The following is a 27,340-nucleotide window of genomic DNA, read 5'->3' as shown; positions in this document are numbered from 1 at the left end:
CTGGGAAGAGGCTGGAGCCCGGGGCAGAGATGGAGAAGGACTTGCTGCTTGTAGATAGTTGGGTGACTGCTATGAGTCCCTTTTTACCCCCAACGTTCCATTGTCATTATTCAGTCTCACCCAGTCCATAGTAAACTTGCCAGGGGCTGAAATCCCCTTTTGACCCAGAGCTACACCTTGGAAGTAAGCATTCTGTTTCTACTGGAATGGTTAGCTATAAGGATGGTATAAATTGAGCACCGGGGAAAGGTGGGGAGGTGGGAAGAAATCACTACATGAGAATAAACTGATGACACTCCTTGCACCCTGGATTCAGCCATACCTGAAGCTATCTGTTCATAAATTTTCAGTTATTAAACCACACATATCTATTTTTTAATCAGTTTGAATTTTAATTTTTGATACTTGCAAGAAAAAGTCCTCAGTATTATAGTACAAAAGAATAATATTTATTACACATAACATCTAAAAATCTACATCCCTGTTTCTCAGTATCTCTGTGTAATTCAGAATGGCAGTTGTGCTAAACGTTAGTTTCACTCTCTCAAATCTCCCAGAAACCTCCCCGGAACTCAGCTAACTCTGCATCTTCATTTTTCTCATTCCCAGCCTCAAAACTTTCTGACTCTTTTTCCTCTAAGAGAAACACAAAATCTAGCTGAGCTTTGTAGATCAGTCTAATCTTCAGAGGCTCCTTTTGCTTCTGTATATCTACTTACCTGGATCAGTGCAATTAATGCCCAGATTGCTTTCTGAATAACAAAGAATCCTTCCTTAGAAAGGCTGAAAATACATGCTAAATATTTATTCTGGTCTCATTTGTATTCAGTACAAATAATGTGTTTGCCTGGACATTAATTGTTTGCAAATAGCTACTCCTGGGGTTCCCTTTGGGTAATTTTTGCCAAGATAGTGCCTCAGGGTCTTGTTTTGTTTTTTCTGTGCTTTTTGAAGGGGAGAGGGGAAAGAATTAAACCAGTTAAACTAGTCTGATTATTTTTACAAGCCAGAGAAATGGTCAGATTCAGACCAAACTGATACGGAGTGCTAGGGGAAATTTAATGACTGTTACTCAAGCTATTGACTTTTATTTCCCCCCTCTTTGGGAACAATCTTCAGATTTTCTACAGAAACAGCTGGAGACTCTCATTGACAATTACCTCACTCAGCAGCTCCTTCATAAACATTTTTTAAGACACTGTGCCCAGGACTCTTTTAAGTGTCCTCAGAATATTGACTCATTTGAAAGCAGCCCAGCTGCAGCTGGAAGAGCACCAGCACTTGCTCCACAAAGATCTGGATTGTCTCTTCACATCAAGAGGCATCCAAAAGTTCTGTTAGGCTGGACACTCAGATCCTCAGTCCCTTTGTGAACACATTGGTTGTAAGTGGTCTGAATCCCATTCAAACTGTCTTTGGTGCCATCGGCTGGGGGACCCAGTGGGGAAGAGCACCTAGCATGCTGGCTGCCTGGAGCCCGGCAAACTATCAAGATAACTCTGGGAGACATCTCACTTTTTCAACATCCTGTCTTTCTTTTTCACTTTTATTTTTTTCTGCTCATGAATCTTCCTAATCATAATGAAATAATATCCATTATAGTGTCCTGGAATGGTAGGAAAAAGATGTTAATTTAAGGAAGGGACTGTATAAAGAGGTGTGGGCAGGGTTAAAGGAAACCTCTGGGAGCCATTACTCGCCCCGATCCTGAAGGGGCAGGGGCAGCGAATGGTAACCAGACCAAGAAGGCACTTTAGGAAAGGCCTAGGATTTGAGTAATGACTTTTATATAAGACAGCCTCTGCTAACAGAGTGGCCCTCTAGGGATGTAGGGGAGGATTCTGAATCATATCCTGCCCATTGATCTCCTGCAGGTGCGTCCTATCGGCCAAAACCAAGGAAAAGTCAGAGGACAATTGATGTAAGCCGTAGAGATAGGCCCTGAGTGTTAGAGCAGGGTGGAGGGTGGATCTGGAGGGACAGGCGAAAAAACAGCCACAACCCTGGTGTCGACTTCACTCTTTCTTGCCTGGCCTATGGTGACAGCCTTCCTGCCTGTCCTCTTGACACATCCCGTCCATTGCTTTGGAAACAGACGCTGTATTCAGTTAGCACGGAACTGGAGCGCACAGATCAGAGTCTAGGCACCAGAGCCGCGGCGCGCAGCTCCTTCCCTCAGAGAACTAACTCGTCTGTAAAGTGCCAGGTGGTCCTGGGGATGCCGCGAGACCGTTCTGACGCCGATTACCGACGCTAGACATATTTCTAAGCATCAAGGAATGAACTTAAGACTTTTAAACGCAAACAGACGGTGGAAATGGGCCGAGGCTGCCTCCCTGCCCCCTTCCAGAAGACCACGTCACCCCGCCAGCCAGACGAGTCCTTTAACTCGGCTCTCTCAGGGCACCGGCCGGCCGGGCCGGCGGCTTCCGGGCGCCTTAGGCCCGCCCGCCAGGCGGGGAGGGCGCTCCCTCAGCGCGGGCATAAACACGGCCCCCCACCGCCAGGTGCTCGACTCGGACACCGGCCTTGCGGGGCGGGGGAGCAGCTAGAGCGCAGGCGCAGTGTCCGCGCCGCCGGCGCCCCTGCCCTGCCCCGCCCCGCCCGGCAGCCTCGGGGGCCCCGGCCGCGGTTCTCTCAGCAGCTGGACTCGGCGCGCGGCCCCGGGCAGCCCCGGCCGGAGCACCGGGCGCTCCTTCCTCGCGGTGACACGCAGGTGAGTGGGCCATGGGAGCCGCTGGCGGCGGCCGACTGGGCCCCTGATGCTGATTGCCCTGCCGCCCTGGCTGGAGGCGTGGGAGCGGACCCCGAACCCTACATATTTGCCCCCGTGGGACCTGAGGGAAAGAGTCCTCTTTTGGGGCGGGGCCCGGCGCGGGACGAAGCGCCCCGCCCCCTTCACAAACCTTCGCAGGAGGCTCTTCGACGTCCGGAAAGCCGCGAGGCCCCCTCTTCCCTGCACTGCTTCCCTGGAAAATCCGGGCACCGGGTCGGTAGGGTCAGCATCAGCTACGGCCCCTGCGCCGCAGTTTCCTGCCACCGTCGCACCTATGGGATCTCACCCAGCCTCCATAATGAAGAGGTCATTGTTTTTCTCTTGCCCAGGAACCCATCCAAATAAGGTTGAGTCCCTCTGGCGTCTTGGGATCAATTTCAAATACAAACTTAAAAAAATGCTGGTTTTAGAAAGATGGCCAAGAATAGTATTTTTCTTTACTCTCTTGTCTCATGTCTATGATTCTCGAACGCCAGTATGTGGGTGAGATTTTCGTGGAGAATAAACAATTTGTAGAAGTCTTTCCCCCACACAAGGTGGGAGCAAGGAGTGGAGGAAGAGCCCGGTTACCGCCTAGTGTGGCGGCTAGCGCCGCAGGGGCAAGTCTACTCAGCCTCCCCAGCCCAGGGGAGAAAACACTAACCCTCCCTGACCAGCCTCTGGGCGCTGTAGAATTTCTACGCCACGTGCGCCTGTTTGGCCTGTTTTGAGCAGAATAGAGGGTGGGTCGCGTGAGCCAGCAGGAAGGAGACTTTTGTTGCGGCAAGGGGGCCATTGCCCGGACCTATATCTCCTTCAGGTTTTTGCGGAGCTTGACGAGGAGCTCGACAAAAAAGCTTGCGTCGGAGGGATGATTGAGAGCCCCGACATAGTGACGCACTGAGCGGAGAGGGCTGGGAACCGGTGGGGAGAGGCGATCTCCGCTTGCAATTCCTTCCAAAAGGCCTTTGGGGTTGCCCGTGTCCGTGGTGCTGAAGTGCCTCAAAGCTTCGTCTGCTTACTTTTCGGACTGCGACCTGCCTTGCGCTTTCACTCTGCACCTTTGCCCGAAATAGCCCATCTTCAAGGCAGGTGGCCAGAGTGGGGCCCGCCTGACAGTGAAACTCTTTGCATCAACCCATCAACGCAGATGGGTTGATGCTGGTTTCCTGAAAATAACATGCAGGCAAATGTGGCTCGTCTTGTGGGTGCATATAAGGCATATGTATAACACGTTTGATTACCTAAATGCAAGTACACACAGTGAGCATAAAACATGGACACTCATGTCTGCATATGTAGGATACAGGTATGAGCATATGCACACAAACTTAACTCACATGTAAATACATTTGTCCGTTTTCAACACCATCACATGTTGCAAGTCACAGATTTTTCCAGAGGTTTTTTTGTAATCCATCTTTACTTTTTGACACTTTTAAGTGTTTCTTAACTCTGCAGAACCATTAATCTTCATGATAATCTGTTCCTTAGTCAAAGAACCTGTGGATTAAAGTGTTTGGTATTTTTGAGAAATTCGTTTTTTATACATATTTTAATTCCAGAACAAAGGTAGCCTCTTAGGAAGATATATAATTGATATTAATGCAGAAAAGATGTTACTAAAAGAAGCTTAAACAAAAAAAATTGAAAAATTTAATTCAGAGTAATAGGTAATGATCTTATGGAAAGCTGTAACCGGAAGAAAATCTAAGATGTATTAAAATACTGGCAATTTCAAATATACTGGTGGTATATGGTTTGTGGACTCAAAGATTACATGTGTACTTTTCAAAACAAAAATGTTTTGGTTTTTCTATCATAAAACATATGCTTGTTATAAGAAATTTAGATAATAGAGAAATGCATAAAACCAGAGAAAACCATTGTAAACAGGTTTTTGGATGAAGAGACAGACATTTTAAATGGATCAGTCTTGGGTTGCTTGCATTTTGACTATATAATTTTTCATCAGTGTCTTTCAAACCAATACTACATATAAAACCAGGTCATCATTATTAAGGGATTTAAAAACATTTTAGAATGGGAATAATATTACTGATTTTATAGAATAAAATTTTAAATAAAGCTTTTTATAAAAAATGGAAACACACCAGAGTAGAAAATAAAAAGCCCTTTAGTTAGCCATTCTCCATAGGCAATCAAGAATATTAGTTTGGAATAAATACTTCCAGATTGTTAAATTCACAAATAAACATACATTTCATTGGATGTAAGATGTTAACAATTATAAGATGCATTTTAACTTCAGAAATATGAAAAAAGTGCATCTTAAATTTGGTGTATCATAGAAATGTATTATATATATTTTTTATATTTTAATGTAAGATATAGATATCTTCACATCTGATACATGTAAATATTGAATTAATACTCCATTTAAACATTTACATTATTTACAACTTTGGAATAATAGAAACAATGCTATATTGAACATTTAAAAAATAAACCTCTGGGTAATGGTGTTATTTCCTTAGAATACATTCCTAAATGAAATCGATGGGTTAAAGAGAATACACACTTTGCATTTTTGGTATATTGTCAGCTTTTCAAAATTCTTATAACAGTAGCCAATTCTTGCTCTGTAACCAATAGTTCATGATGTTCTAGATTCTTTATTCACTTGCGCTAGAAACAATCAGACTTTTCCATTTTCCTCACCTAAGAGGTAAGACACATACCTCACTCTTCTTTTAATTATTTCTGTGACTTTTACAGAAATCGTGCATCTTTCCATATGTCTATTAGTTATTTGTATTTCTTTTGTGAATTACCTATTCATAGCCTTTGCCCAATTTTCTTGAGTTTTTAAGAGCTCATTTTGAATGAAAGATATTGACCCTTTGTTGTTGCCGTTTTTAGTTTGTCATTTAAATTGTTTTGTGGTTTCTTTTTTTGCACAGATTTAAATTTTCATGGAGTCAGATCTGTCAATTGTAGTACCTTTATGATGTTTGACATTTAATGTTAAATTTAGAACACTACCACAACCCCGAACCCAAGATAATGAAAATATTCTCTAAAGAGCACAATTAAATTTAATAAGGACTGGAACTTAGAATCATATTGTATTTAGATAGGCACCAGTTCTGTTTCTGAAGAAAATCTAGATCTAAAGAGGAACTCTGTCTGTTTGTATTGGTAGGCCTGTAGTCAGCTTGTCAGGGAATGATGGGTAGCTGTAAGCAGAGAGGCCCAAACTGAAGAGGAGCAGTGATCACCCTGTTTTCATTTAATTTATATGGCTTACACTTCTGTGTTAGCTGTGAGATATGGGAGTTAGTGAATTGAGGCACATGAGAAAATAGTATCTGGAGAGATTGGCAGGGAGAGTAACAGATTAATCATACTTTAAAAAATACTTTTATGTAGAGACTTTTCAAAGACACAGATTTACTGAGAATATGTACAGGTATAAATAATCCAATAATCATATATAAGTGTGACTGGAGCTTATGAAGTTAATTTTCACAATATTTTAATTCAAATGGATAGCTGAATCCCCCAGTATCTTTTAACCTGGATGGCATTGCTATCTACACATCAGATCTAGCTGATCTCAATAGTTGTTGGCCTATGTAGTAATTTGACATTTGTGGTTGTCACGATGAGGATTAGACATCACAATCCCATACTCTTACTTATTAAGTACTTAAGGAGTCTTTGCTTACTGATGACCTGAGTAGAAATAAACTTTCCAGTTTGGAATTGGAATTTGTTAGTGAGGAAAAAGATGATGGCATTAATGATATTCTAACCAGGCCCTCTTTTTTTCTGAGCACTTTTAAACACTTCATTGGTGATGAGAATCTTATTTCATTTTCCTTGCTAAGACCACCTTGCACCATGGATGGTTTTAAAATATTCTGATAAGTCATAGTTCTAGGATATTATGAGCCCACAGCTATAAGTTCCTCTTATTTTATGTTTCTCCTGCATTATCTTGATTATAATTGGGCAAAGTACCCTTCTTGTCACCATACACATTTCTTCCTGCTATTCTGTTCTTGGCAATAGAGACTCCAAGTAACTAAAGTATTATATCAGCAGTCACTTTCTCCTGGCCCCTGGTTTGAGTGTGGGAAGGAGAATGATAATCACTCCAGTATCTCTCTTTTTCACTTTTCATCCATCTACCTTCTAGACACAGGAAATACCTTTTTACTTGGTAGGGAAATGTCGGAGATCATTCTCCGTAAGCTGAGATCACAGACCTTTTCTTCTTCTGTGGGCGAAAACTTAGTTTTTCTCTGTAAATGTTAATATACATGTTTAATTAAAACATTTTTGACACATAGCACATTAAATTGTTTATTCACTCTGGTTTCTCATAGTCTCTGCTGTAATAGAATTATATGTAATCAATGAACATGTATAACATTTTATGTGCACTTCATACTATTTCATAGTGGTAGTTTTATATGAGCTGAATCCATGTGCCTGTCATCTTTATTAAAATTCATTTAATCATTTTCTGACTGTATCAAAATTACTCACTATGTAGATCTTTCTTTTAAGACCTTAAAAAGTATCAGCAACTTTACTGAACTCTGAACATTTGATGAAGTTCTTAGAAATTCTTGAATATTCTTAAGTAGATGAAGTTCTTGAATACAAATATTAGGCAATTTAATTTCCCATTTATTTGCCTCTGGTCTCCTCTACTGTTCTAAATGGAGGTGAGGATTGGAAAGGTGAATAAGACTGCTGGGGGTGGTGGTGGTCCAAAGCCAAATACTCATGTTACTTCTTGGATTCCCTTAAGTTACAGTTAGAAGATAAAAGATAGAGTTAGGTTATAGAACTGTGGCAACCAAAGCTCAGCACCAGAACTAATTAGACCCAGAATTAGAGGTCTTCAGTTAGGAGGGTGACTTTCTCCAAAGCAGGCCAGCTATGCTAGAGGACTTGTTCATTCTCCCAGCATTTGTTGAGTCTGGTATTGCTCTAGGACCTGGGGATATCTAGAAAGAGATAAGGACATAATCTCTGTTTTTGGAGCAGTAACACTTGATCAGGGCTTTGTGTTTCTTACACAACTCACAGTGATACCAAATGCCAAGAATGGTAACAGAGCTCTGTAGAAAGTATTCTTGAACCCAGAGGAGGAACAGATTGTTCAGGGAGAGGCTTCACCAAGTAGGTCACCAGGAAGATTGTGGGTATGTGGGCTTGCCAGAGACTGTTTTGTTAGGTAGTAGGTAGTAAGCGGTTGATGGCCTCAAGTTGGGCTAGAAGGTGATAACTTGGATTTGAAGCCTGGCTGTCATATTTAGCACCTTTGTAAGCCTGGGCAAATCACTGTACCATGCTCAGCTTCACTTAAGTTTTGTTTGGATAAAAAATGAGGGAATAATATTAACACTACCTTGTTAGGGTTACTGTGAGGTATTAAGTAAAAAAATATATGTAAAGCACTTAATATAAACCCAGTGTATAGTAGTCTAGTCTTTTTCTTTTTCTTTTTCTTTTTTTTTTGCCTCTCTATAAAGTTGCATGTATTACTCTGGACAAATAATTATTGATCCCATTGTTAGAGCTCTCACAGGTAAAAGGACTATTTAAATTTGTTGTATCTTGTGTATCTGTATGATAATTCTCTTAATCTGGAAGTTTATCTTCTAATGTAGCTTAAATCCCAGCCTACTGCTTTTTACCAATTCTCATGCTCTCCCAAAATAAAATAGGCCCAGTCTAGAATTGTCATTACTTTGCCTTGTTCTCCAATGCTTTAATGTTAAAGCAAATACATATTTAATTGTATTATTTCCTTCCTTTAACATACAAACCATTTTTTATGGCGCTTTTGTGGCACTTGTTACCATAAATCTTTTCTCCCAAATGAACACGTAAGTTTTTTTTTTTTTTGTTTTGTTTTTTTTTGTAGATAATTATTTTTTATTGAAGGGTAGTTGACACAGTATTACATTACATTAGTTTCAGGTGTATAACATAGTGATTCAACATTTATATACATGACAATTCTAGGTTCCAGCTATCACCATACCAAGCTGTTACAATATCTTGACTATATTCCTTATGCTATACATTACATCCCGGTTACTTATTTATTTTACCATTGAAAGTGTGTACTTTTTTTTTTTTTTTTCTTGTGAGGGCATCGCTCATATTTATTGATCAAATGGTTGTTAACAACAATAAAATTCTGTATAGGGGAGTCAATACTCAATGCACAATCATTAATCCACCCCAAGCCTAATTTTCGTCAGTCTCCAATCTTCTGAGGCATAACAAACAAGTTCTTACATGGAGAACAAATTCTTACATAGTGAATAAGTTACATGGTGAACAGTACAAGGGCAGTCATCACAGAAACTTTCGGTTTTGCTCATGCATTATGAACTATAAACAGTCAGTTCAAATATGAATACTCATTTGGTTTTTATACTTGATTTATATGTGGATACTACATTTCTCTCTTTATTATTATTATTTTTAATAAAATGCTGAAGTGGTAGGTAGATACAAGATAAAGGTAGAAAACAGTTTAGTGTTGTAAGAGAGCAAGTGTAGATGATCAGGTGTGTGCCTGTAGACTATGTGTTAATCCAAGCTAGACCAGGGCAATAAAACATCCACGTATGCAGATTTCTCTCAGAACAGGGGGGGGGGTGAGGTTCTAAGCCTCACCTCTGTTGATCCCCAATTTCTCACCTGATGACCCCCCTGCGACTGTGCCTGTCTTAGGTTGTTCCTCCCTTGAGGAATCTTACCCGTCTCTGGCTAACCAGTCATCTTCCGGGGCCACACAGGGAAATGTAAAGTTGGTAAGTGAGAGAGAAGCCTTATTGTTTGAAATGGTTAGCTTTTTATTTCTTTGCATATTTATGCCCTGTAGCTTCTATGCCCAGCATTTGTTTTGAGGTATCTGTACCACTTGGAAGAATTATGATACTTGGTAAATTTGATATGAGGCACGAATTCTATTTAAGGGTTGTAATTAGGAAGGAAGAAGAAAAGCTATAGAAGTAGCAGGCGGCAGAAAACACGGGAAGATTGATTATTTCTTTGACATATCTTCTTGTAGAGTAACTTCAGCATGTATAGGTTTTAAGCTACTACTTAAATTGTGCACACACATTAACATAATAGGAGTATAGTACATAACCAAAGCATATCTGTAATTACCAGCCATCTCCAGTGAAACCAAGAAAACCAGTTAGGCACCTTAGGCATTTGTGAAAACTTATCTATGATATGGTGGATATTGTCCAACTGAACTTGAACAGTCTGAGAGAAATCAGACAAATTAAAACAACCCATTCCTGGGGAATGTTCACATCCCTTATGTTCTTTTAACAGTAAATAGTCTGTAGTTGTAAGATTTTGGAACGCTACAATTTGCACTTCTCCTAATTCTTGATTGAGTTCCAACAGTATAGATCCAGTAAAATTTGTTGTTTTACTGTATGCACAGGCCAGCTTAGATATCTCCTTCATTCCCATGGCAAGACCAGGAGCTGGTGGGATGAGTGCATCTACAGCTGTAGCAGTGCGTGGATCTTTGTTGGGGTTTTTTGATGATTATCTTCTGGCATGAGTCTTCCAGAGAGTGCTGATGTTGGAAGTTCTTTTTCATATTGTATCTTAGTTCATTTTCGGGGTAGCCCAATTAGGCTTTGATCCTCTGTATAAACACAAACAGACCCTTTGCCTACACTTTTATATGCCCTTTATACCCTTGTGTAGAACTCATTGGAGGTTACCACACAGGAACTGCCCTTTTTTTTTGTTTGTTTTTGGTATCACTAATCTACACTTACATGACGAATATTATGTTTACTAGGCTCTCCCCTATACCAGGTCTCCCCTATAAACCCCTTTACAGTCACTGTCCATCAGCATAGCAAAATGTTGTAGAATCACTACTTGCCTTCTCTGTGTTGTACAGCCCTCCCTTTTCTCCTACCCCCCCATGCATGCTAATCTTAATACCCCCCTACTTCTCCCCGCCCTTATCCCTCCCTACCCACCCATCCTCCCCAGTCCCTTTTCCTTTGGTACCTGTTAGTCCATTCTTGAGTTCTGTGATTCTGCTGCTGTTTTGTTCCTTCAGTTTTTCCTTTGTTCTTATATTCCACAGATAAGTGAAATCATTTGGTATTTCTCTTTCTCCGCTTGGCTTGTTTCACTGAGCATAATACCCTTCAGCTCCATCCATGTTGCTGCAAATGGTTGGATTTGCCCTTTTCTTATGGCTGAGTAGTATTCCATTGTGTATATGTACCACATCTTCTTTATCCATTCATCTATCGATGGACATTTAGGTTGCTTCCAATTCTTGGCTATTGTAAATAGTGCTGCGATAAACATAGGGGTGCACTGATCTTTCTCATACTTGATTGCTGCATTCTTAGGGTAAATTCCTAGGAGTGCAATTCCTGGGTCAAATGGTAGGTCTGTTTTGAGCATTTTGATGTACCTCCATACTGCTTTCCACAATGGTTGAACTAACTTACATTCCCACCAGCAGTGTAGGAGGGTTCCCCTTTCTCCACAGCCTTGCCAACATTTGTTGTTGTTTGTCTTTTGGATGGCAGCCATCCTTACTGGTGTGAGGTAATACCTCATTGTAGTTTTAATTTGCATTTCTCTGATAATTAGCGATGTGGAGCATCTTTTCATGTGTCTGTTGGCCATCTGTATTTCTGTTTTGGAGAACTGTCTGTTCAGTTCCTCTGCCCATTTTTTAATTGGGTTATTTGTTTTTTGTTTGTTGAGGTGTGTGAGCTCTTTATATATTCTGGACGTCAAGCCTTTATTGGATGTGTCATTTTCAAATATATTCTCCCATACTCTAGGGTTCCTTTTCGTTCTATTGATGGTGTCTTTTGCTGTACAGAAGCTTTTCAGCTTAATATAGTCCCACTTACTCATTTTTGCTGTTGTTTTCCTTGCCCGGGGAGATATGTTCAAGAAGAGGTCACTCATGTTTATGTCTAAGAGGTTTTTGCCTATGTTTTCTTCCAAGAGTTTAATGGTTTCATGACTTACATTCAGGTCTTTGATCCATTTTGAGTTTACTTTGGTATATGGGGTTAGACAATGGTCAAGTTTCATTCTCCTACATGTAGCTGTCCAGTTTTGCCAGCACCATCTGTTGAAGAGACTGTCATTTCGCCACTCTATGTCCATGGCTCCTTTATCAAATATTAATTGACCATATATGTCTGGGTTAATGTCTGGATTCTCTAGTCTGTTCCATTGGTCTGTGGCTCTGCTCTTGTGCCAGTACCAAATTGTCTTGATTACTATGGCTTTATAGTAGAGCTTGAAGTTGGGGAGTGAGATCCCTCCTACTTTATTCTTCTTTCTCAGGATTGCTTTGCCTATTCGGGGTCTTTGGTGTTTCCATATGAATTTTTGAATTATTTGTTCCAGTTCATTGAAGAATGTTGCTGGTAGTTTCATAGGGATAGCATCAAATCTGTATATTGCTTTTTGCAGGATGGCCATTTTGACGATATTAATTCTTCCTCGCCACGAGCATGGGATGAGTTTCCATCTGTTAGTGTCCCCTTTAATTTCTCTTAAGAGTGACTTGTAGTTTTCAGAGTATAAGTCTTTCACTTCTTTGGTTAGGTATATTTCTAGGTATTTTATTTTTTTTGATGCAATTGTGAATGGAGTTGTTTTCCTGATTTCTCTTTCTGTTGGTTCATTGTTAGTGTATAGGAAAGCCACAGATTTCTGTGTGTTGATTTTGTATCCTGCAACTTTGCTGTATTCCGATATCAGTTCTAGTAGTTTTGGGGTGGAGTCTTCAGGGTTTTTTATGTACAGTATCATGTCATCTGCAAATAGTGACAGTTTAACTTCTTCTTTACCAGTCTGGATTCCTTATATTTCTTTGTTTTGGCTGATTGCCGTGGCTAGGACCTCCCGTACTATGTTAAATAACAGTGGAGAGAGTGGGCATCCCTGTCTAGTTCCCGATCTCAGAGGAAATGCTTTCAGCTTCTCGCTCTTCAATAGAATGTTGGCTTTGGGTTTCTCATAGATGGCCTTTATTATGTTGAGGTACTTGCCCTCTATTCCCATTTTGCTGAGAGTTTTTATCATGAATGGATGTTGAACTTTGTCAAATGCTTTTTCAACATCTATGGAGATGATCATGTGGTTTTTGTCTTTCTTTTTGTTGATGTGGTGGATGATGTTGATGGACTTTCAAATGTTGTACCATCCTTGCATCCCTGGGATGAATCCCACTTGGTCATGGTGTATGATCCTTTTGATGTATTTTTGAATTCGGTTTGCTAATATTTTGTTGAGTATTTTTGCATCTACGTTCATCAGGGATATTGGTCTGTAGTTTTCTTTTTTGGTGGGGTCTTTGCCTGGTTTTGGCATTAGGGTGATGTTAGCTTCATAGAATGAGTTTGGGAGTATCCCCTCCTCCTCTATTTTTTGGAAAACTTTAAGGAGAATGGGTATTATGTCTTCCCTGTATGTCTGATAAAATTCCGAGGTGAATCCATCTGGCCCGGGGGTTTTGTTCTTTGGTAGTTTTTTGATTACCGCTTCAATTTTGTTGCTGGTAATTGGTCTGTTTAGATTTTCTGTTTCTTTCTGGGTCAATCTTGGAAGGTTGTATTTTTCTAGGAAGTTGTCCATTTCTCCTAGGTTTCCCAGTTTGTTAGCATATAGGTTTTCATAGTATTCTCTAATAATTCTTTGTATTTCTGTGGGGTCCGTCGTGATTTTTCCTTTCTCGTTTCTGATACTGTTGATTTGTGTTGACTCTCTTTTCTTCTTAATAAGTCTGGCTAGAGGCTTATCTATTTTGTTTATTTTCTCGAAGAACCAGCTCTTGGTTTCATTGATTTTTGCTATTGTTTTATTCTTCTCAATTTTATTTATTTCTTCTCTGATCTTTGTTATGTCCCTCCTTCTGCTGACCTTAGGCCTCATCTGTTCTTTTTCCAATTTCGATAATTGTGACATTAGACCATTCATTTGGGATTGCTCTTCCTTTTTTAAATATGCTTGGATTGCTATATATTTTCCTCTTAAGACTGCTTTTGCTGTGTCCCACAGAAGTTGGGGCTTCGTGTTGTTGTTGTCATTTGTTTCCATATATTGCTGGATCTCCATTTTGATTTGGTCATTGATCCATTGATTATTTAGGAGCGTGTTGTTAAGCCTCCATGTGTTTGTGAGCCTCTTTGCTTTCTTTGTACAGTTTATTTCTAGTTTTATGCCTTTGTGGTCTGAAAAATTGGTTGGTAGGATTTCAATCTTTTGGAATTTTCTGAGGCTCTTTTTGTGGCCTAGTATGTGGTCTATTCTGGAGAATGTTCCATGTGCACTTGAGAAGAATGTATATCCTGTTGCTTTTGGATGTAGAGTTCTATAGATGTCTATTAGGTCCATCTGCTCTACTGTGTTGTTCAGTGCTTCCATGTCCTTACTTATTTTCTGCCCGGTGGATCTATCCTTTGGGGTGAGTGGTGTGTTGAAGTCTCCTAGAATGAATGCATTGCAGTCTATTTCCCCCTTTAGTTCTGTTAGTATTTGTTTCACATATGCTGGTGCTCCTTTGTTGGGTGCATATATATTTAGAATGGTTATATCCTCTTGTTGGACTGAGCCCTTTATCATTATGTAGTGTCCTTCTTTATCTCTTGTTACTTTCTTTGTTTTGAAGTCTATTTTGTCTGATATTAGTACTGCAACCCCTGCTTTCTTCTCGCTGTTGTTTGCTTGAAATATGTTTTTCCATCCCTTGACTTTTAGTCTGTATATGTCTTTGGGTTTGAGGTGAGTTTCTTGTAAGCAGCATATAGATGGGTCTTGCTTTTTTATCCATTCTATTACTCTGTGTCTTTTGATTGGTGCATTCAGCCCATTAACATTTAGGGTGACTATTGAAAGATATGTACTTATTGCCATTGCAGGCTTTAAATTCGTGGTTACCAAAGGTTCAAGGTTAGCCTCTTTATTATCTTACTGCCTAACTTAGCTCGCTTATTGAGCTGTTATATACACTGTCTGGAGATTCTTTTCTGCTCTCCCTTCTTATTCCTCCTTCTCGATTCTTCATATGTTGGGTGTTTTGTGCTGTGCTCTTTCTAGGAGTGCTCCCATCTAGAGCAGTCCCTGTAAGATGTTCTGTAGAGGTGGTTTGTGGAAAGCAAATTCCCTCAGCTTTTGTTTTTCTGGGAATTGTTTAATCCCACCGTCATATTTGAATGATAGTCGTGCTGGATACAGTATCCTTGGTTCAAGGCCCTTCTGTTTCATTGTATTAAATATATCATGCCATTCTCTTCTGGCCTGTAGGGTTTCTGTCGAGAAATCTGATGTTAGCCTGATGGGTTTTCCTTTATAGGTGACCTTTTTCTCTCTAGCTGCCTTTAAAACTCTTTCCTTGTCCTTGATCTTTGCCATTTTAATTATTATGTGTCTTGGTGTTGTCCTCCTTGGATTCTTTCTGTTGGGGGTTCTGTGTATTTCCGTGGTCTGTTCGATTATTTCCTCCCCCAGTTTGGGGAAGTTTTCAGCAATTATTTCTTCTAAGATACTTTCCATCTCTTTTCCTTTCTCTTCTTCTTCTGGAACCCCTATAATACGGATATTGTTCCTTTTGGATTGGTCACACAGTTCTCTTAATATTGTTTCATTCCTGGAGATCCTTTTGTCTCTCTCTATGTCAGCTTCTATGTGTTCCTGTTCTCTGGTTTCAGTTCCATCAATGGCCTCTTGCATCCTATCCATTCTGCTTATAAACCCTTCCAGAGTTTGTTTCATTTCTGTGATCTCCTTTCTGGCGTCTGTGATCTCCCTCTGGACTTCATCCCATTTCTCTTGCGTATTTCTCTGCATCTCTGTCAGCATGTTTATGATTCTTATTTTGAATTCTTTTTCAGGGAGACTGGTTAGGTCTGTCTCCTTCTCTGGTGTTGTCTCTGTGATCTTTGTCTGCCTGTAGCTTTGCCTTTTCATGGTGACAGGAATAGTTTGCAGAGCTGGGATGAGTGACGGCTGGAAGGACTTCCCTTCTTGTTGGTTTGTGGCCCTCCTCTTCTGGGAGAACAGCGACCTCTAGTGGCTTGTGCTGGGTAGCTGCATGCAGACAGGGCTTCTGCTTCCTGCCAGGCTGCTATGGAGTTTATCTCCACTGTTGCTGTGGGCGTGGCCTGGCTCGAGCAGCTACTCCAAAGTAGTGGAGTCCAAAGTGGTGGAGTCGCGTTGGAGCAGGAGCTGCTGGGAGGCTATTTATCTCCGTCAGGGGCCTCCCTGCTTCCTGCAGCCCAGGGGTTAGGGTGCCCAGAGATCCCCGGATTCCCTACCTCTGGATTAAGTGTCCCGCCCTGCCCCTTTAAGACTTCCAAAAAGCACCCGCCAAAACAAAACAACGACCACAAAAAAAAAAATTTTTTTTAATTAAAAAAAAAAAAAAAAAAAGGTGGCCACTCGTTTTTCTTTATTCTCCGGCGCCAGCCTCAGGCATCTGCTCACCGGTCTTGCTACCCTGTTTCCCTAGTATTGGGGTCCCTATCCCTTTAAGACTTCCAAAAAGCGCTCGCCAAAAGAAAACAGAAAAAAAAAAAAAATGGGCGCTCGCTTTTCTGGTGTCCTCCAGTGCCAGGCCACCAGTGCCCGCTCACTGTTCTTGCTGCCCTGTTTCCCTAGTATTGGGGTCCCTATCCCTTTAAGACTTCCAAAAAGCACTCGCCGAAACAAAACAGCAAAAAAGAAAAAAAAATTGGTCGCGTACTTTTCTTATGTCCTCCGGCGCCCGGTGCCCGGCCTCCAGTGCCCGCTCACTGTTCTTGGTGCCCTGTTTTCCTAGTATCCAGGGCCCCGTAGGCACGTACTGTGTCTGCACTCTGGCCCGGATGGCTGGGGCTGGTTGTTCGGCAGTCCTGGGCTCCGTCTCTCTCCCGCTCTGCCTATTTTTCTCCTGCCAGGGGTTGGGGGGATGGGCGCTCGGCTCCCTCCAGGCCGGAGCTTGTATCTTACCCCCTTCGCGAGGCGCTGGGTTCTCTCAGGTGCGGATGTGGTCTGAATATTGTCCTGTGTCCTCTGGTCTTTATTCTAGAAAGGGTTGTCTTTGTTATATTTTCATAGATATATGTGGTTTTGGGAGGAGATTTCCGCTGCTCTACTCACGCCGATATCTTCCGCCCCTCCTACATGTAAGTTCTTAAAGAGAAAGCTTTTGTCTTTTTAATTTTTTCTCCCGTAATGTCTTAGCACAGTACCTTCCATATCATAGGCACTCAGTAAAAGTTGCCTGAAGAAAGGAGTAAACATGAATGCATGTGGCTGCCAGAACAGCTAGTGTGATCTCAGGTTGCCCTCATAGAAACAGAATCTCCTGAATAGGACAGATTATACAAATTAGCATATGTTCAGAGAAGAGTGGTTAAGCTGGGAGAAGACTAAAACCTGATAATACATGAAATAATTGAAAAAAAGAAATTTTCAGTTTGGACAAAGCCATAGTATGAGACATGGAATAGGGAGGGTAGGAAGTAGTAGGTCCTGACTGAAATATCATGAGGAAGAGGGAATTAATTAGTGACCCCAGAAAAAATACATAGGAACAGCTTCTGGAAATTATATGGAGAAAGATTTTGACTCAATATTAAACAATTATTTTCTAATAATAAAAATCAGAATGACTTCCAGGTGGCTGCCTTGAGGAGGAGTGAGTTTTCTGTCATTGTAGGTGTTCAAACAGAAACTATTATTTGTTGGGGACGCTGTAGAGGATATACGGATGGTCCCTGATTTAAGGTGGTTTGAGCTACTATTTTTCAACTTCACAATGGTGCAAAAGTGATAGGCATTCAGTAGAAATCATACTTCAAGTTTTGAATCTAATCTTTTCCCAGGCTCGCTATGTGTGGTACTATTCTCTTAGGCTGGGCAGCAGCAGCAGGTTGCAGCTCCTAGTCAGACATGTGATCATGATTGTAAACAACTTGGATACACTTTTAAATATTCCATATCCATACCACCATTCTGTTTTTCACTTTCAGCACAGTAGTCAAAAAATTACATGAGATAGTCAACACTTTATAAAATAAGCTTTGTGTTAAATGATTTTGCCCTATATAGGCTATATAGGCTAAGGTAAGTGTTCTGAGCAAGTTTAAGGTAGGATAGGTTAAACTATGATGTTTGGTAGGTTAAGTGTTATTTAATGCACTTTTGATTTAATGATATGTTCAACTTACAACAGGTTTATTGGGATGTAACCCCATCTTAAGTTGAGGAAGATCTGTTAATTATTTGCAAATGAACTGCAGTAGATGATCCTCAGTCTTTTTCAACTCTCATGGTCTTTAATTCTATATATATTATTATGGTATTGTATGTGGGTACCCATATTAAACATATACATGTTAATGTATGTATTGTATATGTATATATATATAAGAAATATATGCATGTATGTATTAGATATTTCCATTATTACCATATTGCCTAAATTAATGAAGGGTGAAAATGACTTCAAGAACTTGATCTTGATTATTTAAAAAATATTACTAATCTGTTGTTTTTGCTTGAGGACAACAGTTTATAAATATTATCCCTATATGAATGTTGTATGCTTAAACCACAGTAAACAATTTAAATAATGTTGTTAGCATCTCAACTGCAAATAAATATTTCAATTTCTAAATCTAAGAAGAGAAAAGAAGTGAGCCAGAGTCAACTTGCCCTGATTCAAATGAGTTAAAATTCAGGACTTCATCACCACAATCGCCATCATTATCACCACCACCATCACTAACATTTATTTAGCATTTACCATGTACCTAGCTCTGTTTTATGCACGTCATACAATTCCAAACTTATAGGAAAGTTGCACATGTATGTAGTCCAATTAACATTTTACACTTACTAGTTGGGATTCTATTATAAGGAAGAGTTTTTTCAAGTATGGACTTGTGGATTTTTATTTTATTCGATGGATTATAAAGCATTACTATCATTATTGATTTTGGTGCTAAAATTGTCCTGTATTTGGCCATTGGGATCTCATTCAAGCTGGTTCTTGTGTTCTTTTGATGTCGCTATATTATTTTTAGAGTAACTTTTGGTGTAAGATATTTCAGGCTCATCTTGTACTTTTCCTGTGCTGGCCATTTCAGTCATTTCAAAAGCAATTTATTCAAGGAGCCCTGGTTCCTTTTAGTAGAAAATGCAAGATTTGGGTGCTGTGTGTGTTCATTTGCTAGTGGGGTGTCATTGCTTTTAGTTAGTTTTTTCAGACAGAGCTGGAAAACTTAACACAATGCACATACAACTATTCATCTATTTATAGTAAAACCCACGAGTTTACTCTAATATCTCCAACTCCACTCCAGCACTTTTTCTTTTTGTAATTTCATTTTTTGTTTGTTTGTAAGTTTCTTCTCTGATGTAGAGAAATCTGGCTCCTGTTAAACATTTTACTACTCTTAGCTCATTTTCCCTTTGTCTACCCAATATCCTGACCTCACAGACCATCTCTTTTATCCCAACTCCTCCTCAGAGCCAGTTCTGCTGGCCCCAGCACCCTCCCTACAGCCTTAAGATATGCATTTATAAAGTGGTGCAGGAAAAAAAATACAAACATGCTAATTACTTGATAGAGAACCCATAATTGGGTCTCCAAGCCCAAGCACATCTATTTATGAAACTGATCCTATGAAGATGCTCAGGGAAAAGGGGCTATTGGGCTAAGGAGATGAATATTTAACCAGGTAGAGTGGCAGCCTTCAGGGATGTGCCTTCCATGACAAATTGGGAGAATGAAGGGTTGAGGCAGCCAAATGCTGCCACCTGCCAAGAACCACAGTGAGGGGATTCTCCAAAATTGGTGTGGTTCAGGGACCAGTCAACCAGCACCTCCAGTGCCACAAATATCCCACTATGTTTTGCTGCTCTATCAAGCGCACATTCCCTTAAGACAGAAATGTATCACTGTGCTGTATTTCTAAAGAGGTAAATATCGCTTTTATTAGCAGCTTCTTAAGTTGAAATTCTAGGAGATGGATGATAGTGTCTCTTGTTCTAGTGCTGACTGCACTTCCTGGTCCAGAAAATAAGAAATCTGTTCATGTTTTAGAAAACAGCATGGAGGTCCATCTGTTCAGGTCAGATTTTTCCACATTAACACCAAGATTTATGGAGTGGTAATTCACATAAGAAAAATCAATGGTAATTACATTATATTTTTAGCTGCCATTTGGAATCCACATTATTCTTTTTGTCAGTCATTAAAACACAGTAATCCATATTCACATGCACAATGAATTCTTTTAAACACTATGTATGATAAACGCATCCTCCTTAGTTTATGTAGTCTTTCACCTGTTTTAGTTTGGGTTCTAGACACTATCCATTCAAATTCTCACTGTAATATGGTCTGTTTATCGACAATTTTCCTTCTGACAGAAGGCACAGAAATACATTTGGCTTCCTGGATGACTATTCTGGTCTGACTGAAATACAGAGTAATTTTTTTTTTTCTACAATGAAAATAACTTGATGTTTTTTCCTAATTTTAAAGTAAATACATACTTATGTAGAAAATTAAACAAAAAAGTAAAAAGAAGAAATTACTGAAATTCCACCATCCGTAAGTATATAAATTGTTTTATATAAAGAAAATCATACCATGAATTATCTTTTATACCTTTGCTTCTTCTTAGCAATGATACGATTTTTATTTATTTATTATTGATATACAGTCTTATTTTAGTTTCAAGTATACAACACAGTGTTTCAACAGTTACCCATATTATTAAATCCTCACACCCTCTAGTACAGCTACTATCTGAAAACAGGAGATGTTACAGAATCATTTACTATATTCTTCATGCTGTACTACTATCACCGTGACCAACCTACATTATGATTGAGAATTTTTATGCCCCTTTATCCCCCTCAACCTCTCCACTGACCCACACTAACTCCTCCTGTTTGGTAACCACCAGTCCCTTCTCAGTGTCTATGAGTCTACTGCTGTTTTGTTCATTCTGTTTTGCTTTGTTTTTATATTCCACAAATAAGTGAAATCATATGGTATTTGTCTTTGTCCATCTGGCTTATTTCACTGAGCATAATACCCTCGAGATCCATCCATGTTGCAAATCACAGGATTTTTCTTTTTATGGCTGAATAATATTCCATTGTGAGTATGTACTACTTCTTCTTTATCCATTCATCTATTGATGGACACTTAGGTTGCTTTCATATCTTGGCTATCGTAAATAATGCAGCAATAAACAAAGGGGTGCATGTGTCTTTCCAGATCAGGGATTTTGTTTTCTCAGGTAAATTGCTAGAAGTGGAATTGTTGGGTTGAATGGGATTTTTATTTTTAGTTTTTGGAGGGACCTCCAGACTGCTTTGCACAGTGGCTGCACCAATTAACATTCACACCAACAGTGTAGGAGGGTTCCCTTTTCTCCACATCTTCGCCAACACTTCTTATTTTTTGTGTTTTGGATAGTGGCCATTCTGACTGGTGTGAGGTGATATCTCATTGTGGTTTTGATTTGCATTTCCCTGATGATTAGTGATGTGGAGCATCTTTTTACGTGCCTGTTGGTCATTTGTACTTCTTTGCAGAAATGTCTGTTCGGGTTCTCTGCCCTTTTTTTTTAAACTTTTAAAAAAATTTTGGTATCATTAATCTACAATTACATGAGCAACATTGTGGTTACTAGATTACCCCCATTATCAAATCCCCCCCACATACCCCATTACAGTCACTGTCCATCAGCATAGTAAGATGCTACAGAATCACTACTTGTCTTCCCTGTGCTATACTGCCTTCCCCATGACCCCGCCTACATTATGTGTGCTAATCATAGTGCCCCTTATTCCCCTTATCCCTCCCTTTCCACCCATCCTCCCCAGTCCCTTTCTCTTTGGTAACTGTTAGTCCATTCTCGGGTTCTGTGAGTCTGCTGCTGTTTTGTTCCTTCAGTTTTTGCTTTGTTGTTGTACTCCACAGACAAGTGAAATCATTTTGTACTTGTCTTTCTCTGTCTGGCTTATTTCACTGAGCATATATATCCTCTAGCTCCATCCATGTTGTTGCAAATGGTAGGATTTATTTTCTCCTTATGGCTGAATAATATTCCATTGTGTACATGTACCACATCTCCTTTATCCATTCATCTACTGATGGACACTTAGGTTGCTTCCATTTTGGCTATTGTAAATAGTGCTGCAATAAACATAGGGGTGCATATGTCTTTTTCAAACTGGGCTCCTGCATTCGTAGGGTAAATTCCTAGGAGTGGAATTCCTGGGTCAAATGGTATTTCTACTTTGAGTTTTTTGAGGAACCTCCATACTGTTTTCCACAATGGTTGAACTAATTTACATTCCCACCAGCAGTGTAGGAGGGTTCCCCTTTCTCCACATCCTCACCAACATTTGTTGTTGTTTGTCTTTGGATGGTGGCCATCCTAACTGGTGAGAGGTGATATCTCATCGTGGTTTTAATTTGCAGTTCTCTGATGATTAGCAATGTGGAGGATCTTTTCATGTGTCTGTTGGCCATCTGAATTTCTTCTTTGGAGAGGTGTCTTTTCAGATTCTCTGCCCATTTTTTAATTGGATTATTTGTGTTTTGTTTGTTGAGGTGCGTGAGCTCTTTGTGTATTTTGGATGTCAACCCCTTATTGGATATGTCATTTATGAATATATTCTCCCATACTGTAGGATGCCTTTTTGTTCTACCGATAGTGTTCTTTGCTGTACAGAACCTTTTTAGTTTGATATAGTCCCACTTGTTAATTTTTGCTTTTGTTTTCTTTGCCCATGGAGATATGTTCATAAAGAAGTTCCTCATGTTTATATTCAAGAGATTTTTGCCTATGTTTTCTTCTAAGAGTTTTATGGTTTCTTGACTTACATTTAGGTCTTTGATCCATTTTGACTTTACTTTTGTGTATGGAGTTATACAGTAATCCAGTTTCATTCTCTTACATGTAGGTGTCCAGTTTTGCCAACACCAGCTGTTGAAGATGCAGTCATTTTCCCATTATATATCCATGGCTCCTTTATCATATATTACTTGACCTTGTATGCTTGGGTTAATGTCTGGACTCTCTATTCTGTTCCACTGGTCTGTGGCTCTGTTCTTGTACCAGTACCAAAGTGTCTTGATTACTGTGGCTTTGTAGTAGAGCTTGAAGTTGGGAAGCAAGATCCCCCCTGCTTTATTCTTCCTTCTCAGGATTGCTTTGGCTACTTGGAATCTTTTGCGGTTCCATATGAATTTTATATATAACTATTTGTTCCAGTTCATTGAAGAATGCTGTTGGTATTTTGATAGGGATTACATTGAATCTGTAGATTGCGTTAGGCAGGATGACCATTTTGACAATATTAATTCTTTGTATCCAAGAGCATGGGATGAATTTCCATTTATTAGTGTCCTGTTTAATTTCTCTTAAGAGTGTCTTATAGTTTTCAGGGTATAGGTCTTTCACTTCCTTGGTTAGGTTTATTCCTAGGTATTTTATTATTTTTTATGCAAATGTGAATGGAATTGTTTTCCTGATTTCTCTTTCTTCTAGTTCATCATTCTGCCCATTTTTAAATTTGGTTATTTGTTTTTTGGGTGTTGGGGTATATGAGTTCTTTATCTATTTTGGATGTTAACACCTTATCAGATAAATCATTTGCAAATATATTCTCCCATACTGTAGATTGCCTTTTTGTTCTGCTGATTGTGTCCTTTGCTGTATAGAAGCTTTTCAGTTTGATGTAGTCCCACTTGTTCATTTTTTGTCCTGAGGAGATGTGTCCAGGAAAAAATTGCTCATCTTTATGTTCAAGAGATTTTTTTTGCCTATGTTTTCTTCTGAGAGTTTTATAGTTTCTTGTCTTATAATTAGGTCTTTGATCCATTTTGAATTTACTTTTGTGTATGGCGTTAGGTAGTAATCTGGTTTCATTTTCTTGCATGTAGCTGCCCAGTTTTCCCAGCATCAGTTATTGAAGAGGATGTCTTTTCCCTGTGGTATGTGCATGACTCCTTTATTGTATATTATTTTACCATATATGTGTGTGTTTATATCTGGGCTGTCTATTCTATTCTGTTGATCTATGGGTCTGTTCTTGTGCCAGTACCATATTGTTTTGATTACTGTAGCTTTGTAATATAGCTTGCAGTCAGGGAGTGTAATCTCCTGGCTTTGTTCTTTTTTTTCTCAGGATTGCTTTGACTATTTGGGGTCTTTTGTGGTTCCATATGAATTTCAGAAGTATTTTTTCTAGTTCATTGAAAAATGTCTTTGGAATTTTGACAGGGATTGCATTGAATCTGTAAATTGCCTTGGGCAGGATGGACATTTTGACAATATTAATTCTTCCTATCCATGAGCATGGGATAGATTTCCACTTATTTGTGTCTTAATTTTTTTCATGGGATTCTTATGGTTTGCATAATAAAGGTTTGATAGGAAGTTTTTTAATGTTAATATATATAAACATCTTTTTGGATGACTGCATAATATTGAGTTGAGATTTTTATTTAACTAGTCTCCCATTAAAGGACAATTACTTACAAGTTTTCATTGTGTAAGGAAATCAGTGATGAATGCATGCTATTTTAATGTACTTTTACTAGTGAACTCCTTAGGATATATTCCTGGAAAAGGCATCACTGGTCAAAGAGCTCACATTTAAAATTTTGGTATGTTACTGGTAATATTAACTCTTGATAAGATGGATTATAGTGTATTTGTCTTTCATATACAATTCCGCTTCTACTGATGGGGCTTCATAAAGTCTCTTTTTAACTTTGTAGTAGCATTATGTATATGTGTGTATTCTCTGACAGACATTAAAGGTAGAGTGATTTGCTAAATCTGTGAATGCCACTTAACCAACCAGGTGCTGTCAGGTTTCATTGAAAGTATGACTTAGGGTTTGGTCTGAAACAAGATGGCATCTGTTTACCATTTCTTCATTGCTTTATTTTATTTGAGTTTAATGAATTGTAGTCTATGTGGAGATGTGACTGAGTTGTAATTTCATTGAGTGATATGTATTAAGTGAGAATCAGTTATGATTAAATGAAACCAAATTAGTAAAATTTTGAACTAATTTATTTGGCATTTCCATTAAGTCAGCTTCAAGAGGGATTTTAGGTGTGGCTTTCAAATGGATAAACAGCAGTAAGAACAGGGCAAATGTGAGTAAGTGGTACATATACTGTTTGAGGGACTTGAGAGTGGACTCTTGATCCTGGGTATTCCTTTCTTGTTCAGCAACTGATGCAAATCCTGGGGGACTGGCAAAGTTCTTTGAACTCATGTGGGCTGCTTGATCCTCTCTGATGAGAGTTAGTTAAAAGATAAGCAACCAATCTGTACAACTTTAACAAGCATGTCAGAATAGCCCTCTAATCAGTTTTACATTTAATTAGCATCTATTACATACATATAAAAAAGAGGTCATGGAAATAGGAAAGCATCCTTTTATTCCTGCTCCTCCCCCTGCTAGGGATGGCTCCCTGCCTCTCTGAACATATTTATCTAGGGCAGCTGAATTTAAAGGTGAAGATTCACTGCAAACTGATTCTGCATTTTCTTTTTTCTTCAGACAGTGGGAAAGTAAGTGGTGGATGATAAATATGTGTTCATTGAGAATGGCATATTTTATGCAAATTGATAGGTCCACTGCTTCAGAGATTAGTCTCTCCTGGAAGGGGAAGTGTCGATTATAAACGGTGAAAGACTCTTGAATTACAGCAAGTTCTTAGCTGCCAGCCGACACATTCATCACAGCATGCCAGAATGGATTTTAAAACGGTACAACATAAATTGCTCTGCTCCAAATCAGGCATCATTGCCTTCACACAAGCCAAATCAACCTGCTTGTTTGAAAACTGTCACATAAGGCTTTTTATCAACCTCAGTTAACCTTTTCCTTTCCTAGTATGCACGGTTCATTACAGCCTACTAAAGTCATTAACTACCACTGAGAATTAGAGAAGCCAGGCTTCTCACTTCTATTTTGCCTACACAGCAACAGGCCCAATTGCTTCCAAGCTGATGGCAAGAGTGAGTATTTAGCCTAGCTCTAACCAGACCAGTAACTCCCCTCTCTACCTGCCCTTTTCCGTCCCTTTCCCTTTTCCACCTTCTGCTCTTATGTAGTTCTTCCCTTTTTCTCAGTCTTTGTCCCCCCCAGAGCCAGCTGTTGAAGTCTGGCAGCTCCTGCACAGTTGACAGCTCTTGGCTCTCCCTCCCTAACTTTCTTTTCCAGAACTGTCAGCTGAGTCACCAGCTCAGAACTGGGCTAGGTCTTTTATTTGGTATATCTCTCCCACTTCTTGCCACCTCTCCCCCATCCCCACACCCATCCCATCAGACCTCTCTCCTTTCCTCACCTCATCTCTGAGTTTCTTAGCTGTAATTTTCTCCTCTCCTATAGCCCAGACTGACACAGTCTAGAAAATCCTCAGGCCTCTTTTCCATTCTCTCACAGCCCAGCTTAGCTCAACTCTTATTAGCTCTCTTAGATCACTCTACCTTGCTTCTCCCAGCCTGGCCCACTCTGGAGTCCTTTGCCTTCCTAGTTCAACTAAACAGCCTTTATCCCTAACCCAGCCAGCCACACCCCCGACTTCAGCCTAGCTCAGCTCTATCAAAGCAACCTTAACCTATACCCTTTTATGTAGCTTCTCCTTTTCAGCCTAGAATAAGGATTCTTTCTCATCTAAGCATCCCTCTTTTAAGCTCATGTTAGCTAAAATGCCAAGGAGCTTTTCATTCAGTCTGTGTGCCCCAAATGGAATGGGTGAGCTGTCATCCAGTTCTGGTGGTGGTGTGCATTTGTTAGCACCATAGGGAGTGATCCTCACAGAGGATGTCACCACTGACTTGCCACAAGCAAAGTACAATGATGATTATAGATTTGGACTGATTCAGCCACATTCCTCCCATTCTAAGCAGGAAAATGCATGTGTGAGATGGTTACAAGGGTCAGGAGGTACAGTCCATGGCTACAGAAACAAAAGCTAGCTATTGCTACAGTAATACAGAACTGAGCCCTATGTAAGAGCTGGACTATGAGGATCAGAGCACCAAAACAAGATTACAGAATGCACAACCTTGCCATTCCTCAGACTCTCAGAGTAAATTATTTTTACTCAAGAACAAGAAGCTTATGGATAGAGTGAAAGACTTCATATCCTAATTTTTGAGCCACAGTGTTTCTTACTGGCCAATAATGTGGACATAAAAATCAGAACAATCTCCAAGAGCACCTGCAACTAACATTTTTTGCATAAATACCTAAGTTACCACCATAAAGTCATGTACATAAATCATGTGGGAAAAACCCAGGTTATAGCCAATTTATTGTTCAGTCTAAAATTCTATCTTCTTTACTCTGAAAAATCTGAAATATGGAAGATAATCACTTTTGGTTATTGTAAATGAAAACTACTAAGTAATTAAGCAATCATTTTTAATACAGAATTTAAGAAGATTTCCTAATACTTCTGATAAATATTCACATGACTTCTTTGAAGTATTTTGCAATAAAGATACCGCCCTTATTTAATAA

At 39.6% G+C, this 27,340-nt stretch overlaps 1 protein-coding gene across 5 annotated transcripts in view; it reads left to right on the top strand.

Annotated features, from left to right (window-relative positions):
* Positions 1-1,819: 1,819 nt before the first annotated feature.
* Positions 1,820-27,340, top strand: part of SLC35G2 (solute carrier family 35 member G2) — a 38,754-nt gene continuing 13,233 nt past the window's right edge. For 2 of the 5 annotated variants that reach the window (XM_036877254.2, XM_036877255.2), the window contains exons 1-2: positions 2,445-2,716; positions 23,733-23,783. Coding sequence is in view for 1 of the 5 variants with exons in the window: in XM_057498038.1 (XP_057354021.1) it covers positions 2,318-2,716; positions 23,733-23,762 (429 nt within the window). In the remaining 4 variants the exon portion in view is untranslated. Of the gene's footprint in view, positions 2,717-23,732; positions 23,784-27,340 lie in introns of all 5 variants that reach the window. The other 3 variants (XM_036877253.2, XM_036877252.2, XM_057498038.1) reach the window with 2 other exon arrangements.

The sequence above is a fragment of the Manis pentadactyla genome, chromosome 1 (genome assembly GCF_030020395.1).
Source record: "Manis pentadactyla isolate mManPen7 chromosome 1, mManPen7.hap1, whole genome shotgun sequence".
NCBI classification, from domain to species: Eukaryota; Metazoa; Chordata; class Mammalia; order Pholidota; family Manidae; genus Manis; species Manis pentadactyla.
Note: the sequence above shows the minus strand (reverse complement) of the source record. Positions and strands in the feature narration are given on the sequence as shown.